The sequence below is a fragment of the Elephantulus edwardii genome, unplaced genomic scaffold, assembly GCF_000299155.1.
Source record: "Elephantulus edwardii isolate Elephantulus edwardi_28Jun2011 unplaced genomic scaffold, EleEdw1.0 scaffold00076, whole genome shotgun sequence".
NCBI classification, from domain to species: Eukaryota; Metazoa; Chordata; class Mammalia; order Macroscelidea; family Macroscelididae; genus Elephantulus; species Elephantulus edwardii.
Window position 1 is genome coordinate 2075339 of NW_006399826.1, and position 15160 is coordinate 2090498.

Sequence of the window (15160 nt, forward strand, 5' to 3'; positions counted from 1 at the left end):
CTCTTCCAGTCAGTTGGCCAAGTGGTTGTTCTCCAGATATCTTGGCATAACTTGGTGAGCACGTCTAGGGCAGCATCTGTTAGCTGAATATGTCAATTGGTATACCATCCATTCCTGAGGCCTTATTTTTTGCTATTTCCCTCAAACAGCTTGAACTTCCTTCATAACCATAGGCTCTTAATCATGTGTTGTTTCATTAAATGAATACAATGTACACCAATGTGTAATTACTTGCAAAACTTCTGTAAGAGGACAAAGGCTTTTCCTTGAATATGGATCCACTAAGTGACATTTCAAGTACATAAACTCTTCATAATATGTTGTCTATAATTTTGAATTTCAATTGCTTTAAAGTGAAATGATTATTAAGATAGTCTAGATAATGTAGAAACCTTCCAAGTTCTCGTCCTTTTCTCCAGTTTTCACCCTTGTTTTTAATATCACAATCTTTCTGCTTCTTTTTAAAGCATGGAATTTAAATTTTTACATTTATTATTTCATCATTTTATGAATATTTAACTTACGGAGGGACAGCACAGGAGGGGAAGGCCCTCTATGAGGTGGATTGATTCAGTGACTGGGATAATCGGGATGGGAGTGTCAGAGACAGCGCGATTGGCACAGGGTAGAGTGGAGTTTAGGGCTGTTGTACATAGGGTAGCGATGAGTCGCAAGCGACTCGATGGCACATAGCCACAACAACAACAATTAAAATATGTGAAATCAGTATAAATGGATCTTGGGTAAACATAACCAGTGGTATGTCAACAACTCAATTTTATATACTCATTGTGCAAGTAACTAGAGAGAAGTCTACTATCAGAGAATTTGCTTATGTCCTGTGCATCAGTCAGTACGTTGTAGAAAAGGATGGGAAATTGATGTTAATCCATGAGCTGTTATTAACTACTCTGCAGTAGTTTGGTGCTGTGACAATCCTGTACAATTGTTCTATCATGTTTCCTTTATGGAAGCCAGAATTTTCTTTTGTGGAGTAGTTGGATGGATATCAACCATTAACCTTTCCAATTAGTAGCTGATCATGAAGTGCTTGTGCTAACCAGGTTTCTCTTCATTACTCAGTTTAGATATATTAACAGGTCTTTATATTACATTTTTAATTAATCTGAGGTCTCATGGTACAGCTTGGTAGCCATTCTGTCACATCAAGGTGCCTGTGAACATCATAGTATTGATTAATTCCATTGCTTTGAAATAAATAGTCTATTTCGCTTATTTGAAAATTCTAGGAAATACATTAATATTGTGTATTGACAACAAAGTAATGCAAATTAGCTCACGTTTATTTTTCATACCCATAAAATCTACTACATTAAATGAAAAGCTAGATTTATGAGAATGGGTACATGAATTGTTATACGAAGAGCAAGCCAGTTTAAGAAACTTTTTCCGGTATAGTAAATAAGCAGGTCTCTCTGCTAACTTATTTATTCATTTTCAGATAAATCCTCCTTTAATAGGTAGTTCCAGGTAAATGTCATCCTATCTTTATTCAAATTACTCTTAATTCTAAATTAACATATTCCAAATTAATGAAGTAAAACAATCAAGTTAATTGCTTTATGAAGGTAGTTTTAATAAAGAAGGGGGGGGGGAATCAAACCAAACAAACCCAGGCTAAAATATACTCAGAAAAACTCCTTTCTTGGCCTTAGATAAACACCCATACACATGTAAGCAGAGACTAAGAGAACTGTGATCCATATCTGATGGTACATTAAAAATCTCCTCTAATTAGGTCAATTGGTAACAACATGAACCTAACATGAACAAGCCAGACATCAGATCCCCGTATATACTGGTTATCCTGACTCCCTGTCTCTAGATTAAACCCCCAAAGCCCTCCAGCCATCTGGCAATTCAAGTTAGGTCCACGGAGAACCAGATGAAAGATTGCCTCTGGCTCACTGCAGGCGGATGTGTACCCCCATCCCCTAAGGAAGAGCTCAGACGTATCGGCTAATCTTATTTCAATGACTTCTTCATTTACAAATAATGAAGAGACCCAAATATTCAAGAAATATATGGTGAAAACACATTACCCGGAAAAGGATGGAAGGACAAGAACTAGTAAAACTAACACATCATGTCTGTTCTTGTAAGGCACGTAATTCTTTCTTAGGTTGCCATTTCCTGCATTTATTTATTCTCTGAAACTCCAGATCTACCTTCCAGTTTTCTAACTGCTTCAAAACACTTGAAAAATCTGTGAGAATACGTGCTACAGGTGAATGCTTGATGAAAATTGGTTCAGTGTGGAACATTTTTAAAAAAATCAAACAAATAAAAAGCCCTCACTGCAGTGAAATTGGAACTGACTCATAGCTGACTCTCCAGCTGCTAGTCCATCTTTCTCTTGAGGACCTGGTGGTGAACTCAAACCAGGAGGTGAGCACAGCCCTTTGAGTTCATAAAGCAACACCCTATGGACTAAGTAATCAGTGCTCCAAAACCATAGTTGTTGTTGTTGTTGTTGATTACCTTCAAGTAGAGCACAACTCATAGCGACCTTATGAAAAAGAGGCCTGAAGTCCCTCTACAACCAACGACATTTATCAAAGTTCATAGTTTACAGAGGCATGTTATTTAAGAAGTGGATGCCACTGCTGCTTCCAAACCGTAGAAATATCTGTAATTGTAAGAATACTACAAATGAATATATGATTAAAATTAGGAAAAATAGAACTTAAGAGCCTATCAAATACACCTCAGAGAAAAAGAAAGAAAATAAAAATAAACTTAACTTAGAGGAGAAAGTAATTTCCTTTCTTTTTTTCAATATCTTAACAAAAGTAAGGTTTACTTAGTATTTTTAATTTTTAAAATTCCGTTCCCCTCATTTTAGGTAGCTCTTCTCTTTTATGCATGATAAAATATTTATATGTTAAAATAAATAATAGCAATAACAATTATCTACAAGTAGCGACATAAATAGACATCCTAAGAGAAAGAATGACATTAATTCATATACATAGCTTTGACAGAAGATATTTCTACAGATGTATTTATATTTGCTGCAAATATATCCATTAATATATTAACATAAAAGGTCAAAGTTATGAAAAATTCTTAGCACAACCAAACATCTTTAAGGAATGAGTCAATGGACCTAAAGGGTTCAAGATCATGGTTGTAGGAGGTGGGGGGTCAAGTCCATTGGCATAGTTTGGTTCACAAAGAAAATGTTCTACATCCTACTTTGGGAAAAAAACCCAAAAGTAGTCTTAAAAGCACATATTGTTGTTGTGTACTGTCAAGGTGGAACCAACCCATAGCTGACCCCCTCCTACAGGTTTTAAAGGCAATTAATCCCACGGGAGGAGATTGCCCATCATTCTGTAATGGAGTAGCTGGTAGATTCAAACCACCTGCCCTCAGGATTGAAGTGCAGCTATTAACCACAAGGTGTAACTACTGATTTGTCCCCACATGGGCCAATGTAGAGCTAAGAAAGTCAAAGATACATGGAAACAATTGATCCAAAGAACTAATGGCCCACATTAACCTCATCTCCCATTAAACAGAGATCAGAAGAATTAGATGATGCCCAACTACCACAACCAACTACTCCTTTCAAGGTCCTAAGTAGAGTAGGAGAAACATGTGGAAAGAAACTCACAGTTGCAAGAATTACTTGGTTGATCAGTTGGACAGAGAATGGTAGAACCCCAGAAATTATGACCCTTAACCATCCTTCAGGTCTGTAACTGAACCCACCCTTGCAATTCAATTTTCAACCAAGCAGATAAATCTACAAGGTGAGTAACATCACTAGGAAGGCACATACTTTCATGAGTAACCATTAGAAATCAAAAGCACGGTATTTGCTCACAGTAAAGTTCAGAAGGCAAGAAATGTTAGACAAGAAGAGCGAATGAAATTGTAAAACAGAAGACGAAAGTGGGCTGGGTGACATTATATTGCGGGGAGAGCAATCAATGATGTGAAAGAAAATATTTAAAGATTGTTGAATGGAAAACTAATCTACACTGTAAACTTTCACTAAGTTCTCAAAAATCCATGCCTAACTCACTAAAACAAATATATGATAATGCATTAAAATTAATATGTTTTAAAATAATCGGTATTTCATATAAATGGTTTTATATTTTCATTGCAATTTTCTTTAAAACTTGTAAAATTTTAAAATAGAACTTAGTTGTAATTTGACTAATAACAATCTCTTGACATGTGTGCTCCTCTATTAAATTTCTATCTTCCCATAATAAAAACCTAAATCAGACACTTGTTTTCTATATAGGAAAGCATATGAAGTAAAAGAATACTATTCATGTTAAAATCAAAACAATTTGTTGAAAAAATAATTTGTTACATATGTTCATAATGAGAGCTATCATTAGTAATTAATATTTCAAATTCCTTGAGGAATTACGTGTTTGGCTAAATTATAAAAAATCTGATTAAACATACTATAAAAATACCAACACAATAGAAATAAAAATATTTTCCTTATTAGAGGCTGTACCTTAAACCACAATGTTGTTGTTATGTGTCAGCAAGTTGCCTGCGACTCATAGCAACCCTACGTACATTAGCTCTGAAACCTACCCTATCCTAAACCAATCTCATCTTCTCCAACAGACTTAATCCCATTTCTCCAGTCATTGAGTTAATCCATCTCATCCAGGGTCTTCCTCTCCTGTGCTGTCCCTTCATTCTTCTACATTTGATGTCCTTCTTCAAGGACTGGTCCCTCCTGGCCATGTGCCCAATGTATGAAACAGAGCTTCACAGTCCTTGCATCCAGGGGAAAGCACAGTTTCACCCTCTCCAGGACAGAACAGTTTGTTTTCCTTGCAGTCCACAGTATCTTCAATAATCCTCTCCAGCACCCACAACTCAATGGCATTGATCCTTCTTCTAGCAGTTTTAGTTATAGTTCATAAATTGGATGCATAGAAAGTAATTGTGAAAACCATGGCCTAGATCAGGCACACTTTAGTCTCCAAACAGACATCATTGCTCTTCAGTAAGTACTCTAGAGAGGTCCCTGACAGCAGCCTTGCCCAATGCAATTTGCCTTTTGATTTCCTGGCTGCTTGTGTCAAGAGTGATGATTGTGGAACCAAGCAACCTGAAGTTATCAACAACCTCAGTCTCTTCTCCCTCCATCATCAAATTGCTAATGGGCATAGTGGATCTTTGTTTTCCTGATGCTGAGCTTCAATGCATATTGAAGACTACAGTCTTTGACCTTCTGCAGCAAACATCTCATATCCTCTGCAGTTTCCTAATCTATCTTAATCTGGGACCTCTACAAAAACCTGTCCACCATGGGGGACTTCTTCAGGCATTTGACACACTGGCAAGATTGCCTTTAGCATCACAGTACCCACAAGTTACCGCAATAAAGCACACTGAGAGACAAATGCTGTACTAATTACAACAATTATAAATAAGCAAGAATACAAGAATCCAAGCCATAAAATTACTAGCAATACACAGATCATTTCCCCACTACAACAAACTGATAGCTAAATCTCATAGTTTAGGAAGCTCCAAGTCCAATACCAGGTATCAGATCTAGGGAAGGTTTTCCCTGGAAAACCGTGGGGAAAAAAGTGGGAGATGGCAAGGGAGAGGAAGACTCTCAACTGGGAGAATTTACATAATGGCAGCAGCAATGAGCTTGAGTGTGTCAGAGGTTGCGAAGCCGGCACAGGATAGGACATCATTCAGCTCTGTTGTTTACATGGTCACTGTGGTGTTAGCTTAAAAGTTGGCTTTTCTAGCCATTACATTAGCCCCTTCTGGTCTCCAGCGATGTTAACTGTAGACTTATGATCTTTCAAATCATCAACAGTGGGGTGGGGGGAGTGAGTGAGTGTGAGTGTGTATTCGTTTCCTCCACTGGGTAGGAAGACTTGAGGTAAGACCCTGGTGAGAACAGACCCTGGTGAGAGCAAGACCCTGTTGGTAGTGGACAGATTGTGGCATTGTTGTGGGGAAACTATGGCAAGGTGTAACCAGAGAAGCCCTGAAATTAAAGGTTTTGTTGTTCTTACCAGATGACTGAAGCAGAAGCTGACTTATAACTGTTCTGAGGCAAACCTTGTTGGATGACTTGAAGTTGTGTTGCTGAATTCAAGACTCTTACTAATGACATTGTGTTTTGCTGATAATCTGGCTTGAGACTGCTAGACTAAACCTAGATTTATATTGTGAGATATTCTTTGCTTCTCCCACTCCCTAATTTAGTTCCCAAATAAACCCTACCCTTTACTCAAAACTATGAATAGTCTTTGAGTTAACAATGAATATTGAACCCAGTAATTTGAGGAAAGAGATGCAGAAGCATGACTGATATAGCAGCTGTCTATTTGCTGCTGTGATATTATTGATGAGGACAGTTCCCCTTTATGAAGCAGGTAGAAGTCAGATTTAGCCACCTTCACATTGCATCCACTCCTTTTGCAGTCACTATGAGGCAAACTCAACTTGACAGCACCTAATAAAAACATCTTTCCTGTTAAGAGCCCTGACAGCACAACAGTTAAATGCTCAGCTGATAACCAAAAGGTAGGAAGCCACCAGCAGAAAGATATATGCCAATCTGCTTCCAGAAAGTCATGGCCTTTGAGCTAGCAGTACAACTACCTATGGAGCAGGCTACCAGAATTCTCTTAAAACACATAACATTCACTTCAATCGTTTTAAGAATAAGATATCTTGACAAACACAACAGTTACTAGAAAAAGTTTTTTATTATTATCACCACATTCCTCTATTTTCTTCTTCATCTTTCCTCCATCTGGTCAATGAGCTAAAAAGGAAAACCTTGAGAAGTAGAAGTCTCAGTAGCCAACTCAGGAGATTTAAAGGGGGATTAAATAACCATTGTTGAACATTGACCCTAGTCCTACATAATAATAAAAAGAGGAAGAACCCGTAGAAAGGTGAAGGATTGATAATTTAGGAAATAAGTTACTTGGCCTTCTTCATTTATAGCTTCAAGTCTTACTATTGAAGAAACGATAGGTTTCCCTATCTTTAATACCTATTCCTGATCGGCTGCCAATAAAATCATCTGCTAGTGAATTGACTCCAATTCACAAAAATTCCTTTGTGTCACAGTAGAACTGTGCACCATAGAGTTTATAATTACCACTTCTCTGGAAAAAGATCACTAGGCTTTTCTTCTGAGGCATCCTTGGGTCTATAACTATGAGATCAAATATTTTTGGTTAGGTTATTGTTGTTGTTGACTTCAAGTCGAACATGACTCATAGTGACCCTATGAACAAGAGGCCTGAAGCCCCTCTACAACTATTGACATTTATCAAAGTTCATCGTTTCCGGAGGCATGCTATTTAGGAAATGGATACCACTCCTGCTTCCAATTTGGTTATGTGTATTAATCATTTGCATCATCCCAGAACACTGGCCAAATTTCCACCATTCCAAGAATCTTAAGCTGGCATGCTAGGGATGTGCTTTAGTGTCTCCAGCACTTCTTTGAGTGAACATAAAAATGCATTGACTTTTGTTAATAATGCATATTATGGGAAGACACAAACAGAAAAAAATCTATCTCAATGACTACAACTATGACTTGCCTAAGAATGTTCTGGAGAGGGGAGTGGGTAAGTAAGAAAGTCTTGGGGGGTGGGGGGTTACAAAGAGTTTTTAATTTAATGTGTTTGAGACAGCGAGGTTGGCACAGAATAGAACGGCGTTTGGGGCTCTTGTACATAGGGTCACTACGAGTCGCAAACGACTCGATGGCACATAACAACACCACCACCACTATTAATCTAAAGGTTAGCCATTTGCTCTATCCAACAGAATAGAATAAGAAAGTTATCTCTACTCAAATTATTACTGCTCAGAAAACCCTACAGATTAGTTCTACTCTATACCATAAAGTCCCCATGAACTGGAATTGATTCTGTAACCACAGGTTTGGGTTTTTTCCATACAGCTAGTATATAGTTGTGAAAATCTTTATTGACACAATTATTAAAGTCTCCATTTGCTAAACGAAAAAGTACGGCCATTCGAATCCACCAGCCACTCAATGCAACAAAGATGTGTCCAACGGCTTCCACAGGAATAGCCTTGGTTCATAGCTTCAGGAACCCAATGGGTAAGTTCTGCTCTATCCTACAAGGTCGCAATGAGTCAGAATAGCTAAATGGCAATGGGCTCTGGGTTTTTGCATTTTAGCATGACTTAGCAGCTCTCATTTCTAGAATTATTACAGCAAAGGATAGATCCAGGCTTTAGAGTCCTTCAGGTATGGAGTTAGTTCAGATGGAAATATAAAAAGTCACCTCATAAGGACCACTTCCTTCACTCTGACTTATAAGGGGTTTATAGCCAAAACCACAGTGAGACAACTAACAAAAACAGTAACTGTTTATGCGCCAGTCAATGAATATTCATTCTAATCATGGTATGGTAATCAATCAGTGTACTGCACAAACAATAGAAAACCTGCGAGTACAGACTGCAGAACTAAATAAATCATTTTTACATGACATAAGCAAAGAAAATGCATTTTCCTTCTGGATGAAAATTTTGTTTATCTATATACTGGGATAAAAATTGTAAAAATATTTTCTTAACCAATGTAAAAATCAGACCTGAGTGTCAGTCCCTACAAATACTGGCTAAGGAAAGTACTGTATTATTTAATTAAACAAATTTGACATTCATTAACCATATTTAAGTCTGAGTGGCAAATAAAACATTGGGATTAACATTTTTTAATATTTATATTATTCGGTGAGGCTCTTTATTAAAAAAATAAGCAGAGTGTAACAATAACCATAATGCTAACAGAACATCTTCCTTTTATTTTCTGAGTATACTTTTTATAATATCAAGTAGTAAGATAACTTTTAGTAGTTTAAAACTGTAAGTGGGATATTTCAACTCATTGCTGCAATAATAGAAAGTGTCAATTGGGATCAAAGCTACTATAAACCAAACTGGAAAATGTAAAGATGCAAAACAGCAAACACATTGTTTGTGTTAGATACCACTGAGTCAGCTAGGACCCACAGGAACCCTATAAACATCAGGTCTGAACCTTGCCCTATTCTGTGTCATCCTCAAGACAGTGATTCTAAATTAAAATGATTACTGATCAAAAGCATGTTGTAATTATTGACAGATATTTGCTGTCTAAGCTATTCAGCATTCCATTTATCTAAACTTTTGGCAACCTTTAGTCTAAAAAAAACATAGAAAAATAAGAGTGATAGAATTAAAAACCATAATATTTAACTAACTCCATCTGTGCTGGTGGAAGCATGGACACGTGAGCACATGGGCACACACGCATGTCACACACACACACACACACACACACACACACACACACACGGTCCACTATGGACATTAAGGGACTGAGCTGCAGGATGTTGCTGATTGGGAGACAAACAGTCTCTCCTTGGATATAAAGTAATCTAATCAGTGACAAATAATGTCCCCTCAGCCTTACACACATGGCCAGGATAAATGTTAAAGGGCACATCTACCATTTCCAGTACTCTGTATTTTTTTTTCCAAGATAGATTTGTTTATACTTTGGGCAGAACCTGGTATATTCAATAGTTTTTGCCAACACCACAATTTTTTTTCCCTATAATTATATTTTATTAATTTTCATAAACATTTACAGAGATTTTGGGCTTCCACTCATTCATTGTTGCACTATTCTCTCTACCCTGCCAACACCACAACTTGAAAACACCTATTCTTCTTCTTTTTTTTTTTTTTTTAGGTTGTTTATTTTTCATTTCAATGAACATCTACAGAGATTTTGGAATTCCATTCATTCATTGTTTTGTTTTTTTATGTTAAATCAGATGTTCCCTGCTCAGGGTTTCCTTACCAGTTTACACTTTAGAAGGAGAATATTTGCAAAAGAAAGTTTGTTACTTTTTTTTTTTTAAAAAGAAGAGGCAGAACCTAGCTCCTTTGACTGGATAGCCCTGTTTCAATTAATTGGATGTAATATGTCTAGTCTGTTCTCTCTAGCACAACCTCCCAGTTGCTATCAGTCTTTCTTTCATTAAGCTAAAGTAGTTAATTAGCCTAAGCCTGTCCTCTCCCCTTCTCTCTTTCCTTTTTCTCAGTCGTAATGATGTCTAATTACCAGCAGCAATGGATTACTGCAACATCAGGAGCAAATCTCTCTCTGTCTGACAGGAGACCCAAACACAAACCTTCAAACCTCAAGTAGATTATAATGAATCTTAGTATACTTGAAAATACTACTCAAGTACAGTACTCTATTCCAACCATTGAATGAAAATAATTTCTTTTTGTCTTCATAGTGATGGTACTCCAGTCATTATGAAGGAAAAAAAAAAAATCAACACATTTTTAAAGAGGAAATAATTTGAGATGTGAGGAAACACATGATAAGAAGGGACCCTGTATGTACTTAATTTTTTTTAACTCACTGACATGGTGATTGGCTGTCTCTCAGAGAAGGAGGAGTCTACATCTATGTCAGGAACAGCATAAAAATTTCATAAAGACTGAGAGGAGTTCATGAATTAAAAACCTCTTCAGTAGGATCTCAAACATGATTAAATGGAGAGCAAGACTCTTAAATGCTATTCAGAAAGCATTATCTAATATTACTGGTTAAAGTACATTTTCTTCCCTACATATTCTGAATCTTCACTGAAAGAAAAGCACGTGGCTCCATAGTATACTATATTATACCTTTTGTTGTTACTCTAAATAATATATGTAACAGCAATTTCTGGAAACTTCTCTGGAATAATTTTGACAGAAAAAATGGATAATTGGACACATGACTGTTGCTTTAAGTAATGGACATCCATATTTATCTTGCTCTATCTTGTATAAAAGTCAAAAAGACATAAAAATCATTTACCATCAAGTCGATCCTGAATCAGAGTGAATCTATAGCTTACAACACTTTCAGAAAAATTTTTGCTAGTTAGATTGTTAATTCTGAAATAAAGATAACTATGACTGAATGTATAGTGGATGTAGCCAGATTCATGTGTATAAACTCATTTGACTAAACACAAGTGAAGTGATCTAAATTGGTAAACAGAGAATGTTTAGTACAAGAGAAGGAAATAAATGAAAATAAACTCAATGAGCATCTTTTCCCTTTGAAACGTATATATTATTAAATTCTATTTTAAATCCACATAGCTTAAATGTTTATTTTCTTTATCTGTAAGCCCCAGTAATACCAAAGGAAAATGCCTTCTTATGTTTTGAAGCCAAATTTAATTTCTGTAACAATACATTCTTTTTTTAAAAAAAATCAGAGTTAATACTACTACAACAAGTGAATCACAGCGCTTCACTTGCTCCACAGACTTCTGGCTCCCCGAGATGTAAATAAACCTCAGTCCTAATTCATCTACCTGTCTAGTCCTTACTATTTAGGAAAGCAAAGCGGTTGTCTTACCATTGTCTTCAGCAATGTCACACGCTGAAGAAGGCTGTATTTATTTCTCTCGCCTTCGAGAAACTTTCCAACAACACAGTCTTTGCAGAAAAGCAGAACTTTTCTTAGCTGTGCTTCCATTTCTCATAAAATTCCCAGCAAAATGGACTTCCTTTAAACACTATCCCTAATTTACCTTGATAAGTCACAGACCGTCGCAACCCAAATCTAGACGAGTCCTCCAAAGGATCCTTTGGAAAAGCTTTCATGCACATATTTCCAATTGTCTGTACCTCAGTGAGACTCAGAAGAACAGTTTGCAAGCCTTCTCCTGTCTAGCATCCTCCAGGAATATTGTATAGGGAGCAGGTGCCAGGAAGACAGGGCGGGGGGGGAAAAAAAAAAGGAGCAAGAGCTCAAGAAAGCCCAAAGCGAGGCAAAAACGCAAAGGACACCAGCTGCCCTCCCCCCCATCTCTCTCCTGGCGAGTACCCACCTAGCAAGCTGGAGAAGCAGGTCATCTAGTCTGAGATCCTGCTTTGTGGTCCGCAGCTCCCATCTTCTAATAAAGGGAACTGGCCGCTCCCCTGTTCTCCAGGCGTCTGCTCACAAGACTGAGATACCCCAGGCTGTCAGTACCCGAGCCTCACAGAGCTGGGCCGGGAGCTTTGTGGCCGTGCATCAGAGAGAGGCATAAACACATTAAGACCATTTGATCGCGCCCCAACCCATCTCTTTGTTGTTCATCATCGAGCTGCTGCTTTATTCGAGGAAGGGGGAAGTGAGGAAGCAAAGGGGGGTGGGGGGAGGAGGCATCTTCAGAGCCTTATCTACAATCCAAACAGTGGAGGCAACCTGAATCCTCTCCAGCGCATCAGCTCCAGGCGCTGGGACTGCCTTGTGCCTCCCAGGCTGCGAAGGAACAATAAAACCTGCAAGTTCCCTGCATAAACCCCACATCCACAAGCAGCGCCACTCTCGGGCTTTGTGCCAATAAGGAGACACTCTAGACTATCGATCAGCATCGTCTATAATCGGCGCGTGCGGCGCGGGGGGTCCAGCGTGGCCTTTATGCGCAGCGGCAGCGGCGGCGGCGGGACACGCGCCAGGCAACCAGCAATGGACGGGGGACAATGGCCCAGCCCGAGGACGCAGGACGCCGCCCGACCCGGGGAAGGACGCGCCCGTGGCGGCTCTGAGACCCGGGCGGCGGGGAGCACTGCTGGCTCAGGAGGTGCGCTGCCGCTTTAAAATTAAAGACCCCCCCCAAAGATGCACTGGGTGGGGGCGCGCCTGGTAAAGGCGAGTGGGGACCACTTGGGGAGGGGACTACACAGGGTGAAGGGGCACATAAGCTAAAGGGGTCTCAGGACTCGCCCCCCTCTCGTTCCCCAGCCCCGCTGGCGCACCCCGCAGACAAATAGCCGAGGCCTGAGGCCGGAGCCACTCACCGTGGTCTTGACCGGCACGAAGAGCACTTGCTTGGCGCCGCCGCCCCCCGCGCGGACCTCATCGGGCTGGCCCAGCTGGAAGCCCTTGGATTTGACCCAGAATTTAAATTTGGCGTTGTCCGTGGAGCTCGACTCGGCGCCGTTGAGGAGCTGGACGATCCGCTCGTATTTTTTACGGGTCACCGTCTTGGTCTTGCCCGAGTCCCCATAAGTCCGGAGGCACCAGTCCTGGAACTGGCGGTACATGTCGCGCTCGCTCTCCATGTTCTCTGCTCCCGACCGGTGGCCGGATGCTCTCCGACGCACTTCGCACCTGTTCACCCGGGGCTCATGAAAAATGCAGCCCCAGCCACCGCGCGGGGACGCGGTGTCCCGACTCCCCGGAGCTGGCCCTGGGGGGAAGTGAGCGATGGGGTGCCGGCGATCAATGCCCCGGGATCCTAAATCTGTGGTTCATTCCCAACTGCAACCGATGCCTCGGACGCTTGGCTCGTCCTCTGGATGCTCCTTCTCTTTAATATTCTGTGACCTGGACCATCCCGACAGCAGCTGACCCAGAGGGCCAGGGTCCTGAATAATTAAAATCCCATTCCTTGACTTATTAAAAAATCCCAATATTGACTCGGGGTGGTCCCAGGACGCTCCGCTCCAGGCTGCGTCTGGGGCCCGGCAGGTGGAGCGCGGCGCCGCCTCCCCGCACGCGCCCCACGAGCTTCCCGGGCCTCGGGCCCCGCGGGCCAGGAGCGCGGGCTGCGCCTCCCGAGAGCCGCCGCCGGGCCGCGCCTGCCCGCCCGAAGGGCACCTGGGGCCCCGGGCGCTTGCCGCTCCAGGGTCCTGCTCAGCCTTGGCTGGCCTTGCGTCGGCTGTTAGGGGACTAGACAGACAGAAAGTTCTTACCTGTCATGGTCCCGGCGCCTACCAACAGGAATAAAAACATCAAACAAGGTATTGCAACACACGCCTTAAAATGTCATTTCCTCGGGCGCAGTGGAGCTCATCTCCAGCCCGGCGTGTCGGTTTGATGAGTTAGGTCGCAGAAATGACCAAAGCATTCATGGAGATGTGGCCACAGTTCTGTAGGACACACCTTGGTGCCCCAAACAGAGAAGCGATCCTGAGGACTGAAGGTCCCCGAGGGCAGGCCTCTGGCGGCGGGGCTCCAGGACCGCGGCGGGGCTCCAGGACCGCGGCGGGGTCCCCAGGCAGGACTCTGGCTTCCGCCGAATTGGGTACAAGGCATAGAAGTAAGTTTAGGTGGATGCTTAATTCCTCTGCGCAAAATAAAATCGCGATCGTTCCCCCTTTACGTGGTCACAGTTTGCAGTTCACATGGGAGGTTTCGGGTGTCTGTTTTCCCCCTGCCACGTCATGGACACCCCCTCCAGTGCTCAGAGTGGTCAAATGTGAGTTCTGTGGACGATTTTCCCAAGCAGATGAAGTCTGCGTTTCCTCCATTCAGAATTTCATTCCCTTTGGTACCGAGCTGGAAAACAGGGGAGTTCCCATCCTCGTCGCGCAGTGGCTGCGGCCGCTCCTCTTTATTCTACTCTCGGCCCAGGCCCGCGCCCGTCCGTCCCGGGGAGCGGCTCGGCGAGGAAGGCGGCCTGACCGGTGCCCGGCGCCAGGTTCCCTCCTGCGCCCCTCGTCTCCTTCTCCACGACCACAGTCACCAATGGGAAGGCAGGGTGCTCGTGCCCACCGCACCGCAGCCGGTCCTGGCACTTGCAAAATGGTCAGTAGCTCCAGCCGGGCCAGGCTGAGTGTGCGCGCGTGTGTGTGAGCGAGAGAGCCAGGGGGTGCGGGGTGCGGGGGGGTGCGCGGTGGGTGCGCGCGTCTCCGGGAAGGTCTCGCGGCTGCTGGAGCCGGGACTGACAGCCCGGGCGGAGCGCGCGCAGCTCCACACACTAAACCTCTCGCCTCTCCCCTCACCCCCACCCCTCCTACTCCCCTCTCCTCCCACCCCCCTCCCGCCCAGGCCCCTTCCTAGCTCTCTGATTGGCCAATGGGACAAAAGTTTCTGTGGAGACGGCTGGGCGCTGACGTCACGGGCAGAATTGTCCCATTTAGGGATCCCGGGGGCAGTGCGCATGCTGCAGGCTGCAGGTTAGAGGCAGGAGGAGGTAGCAGCGGGCCCGGCGGCAGCCAGGTGGCGGAAAGGAGCAGGCAGCATCCAGGTGGGGGGACGACTCCAGCAGGGTTTCCATGGAGATTCCTCTGGGTCTAGCCTAAAAACAGCAGATCAGCTGACACCATTAGCTCAGGACCTAATTACTGCTTA

General features: G+C 42.3%; 1 protein-coding gene across 3 annotated transcripts in view; it reads right to left on the reverse strand.

Annotated features, from left to right (window-relative positions):
- Positions 1–13426, reverse strand: part of NOL4 (nucleolar protein 4) — a 396517-nt gene extending 383091 nt beyond the window's left edge. For 2 of the 3 annotated variants that reach the window (XM_006889165.1, XM_006889164.1), the window contains exon 1: positions 12883–13422. In XM_006889165.1, the coding sequence (XP_006889227.1) occupies positions 12883–13146 (264 nt within the window). In that variant the 5' untranslated portion in view covers positions 13147–13422. Of the gene's footprint in view, positions 1–12882 lie in introns of all 3 variants that reach the window. The other variant, XM_006889163.1, reaches the window with a different exon arrangement.
- Between the last annotated feature and the right edge of the window lie 1734 nt (positions 13427–15160).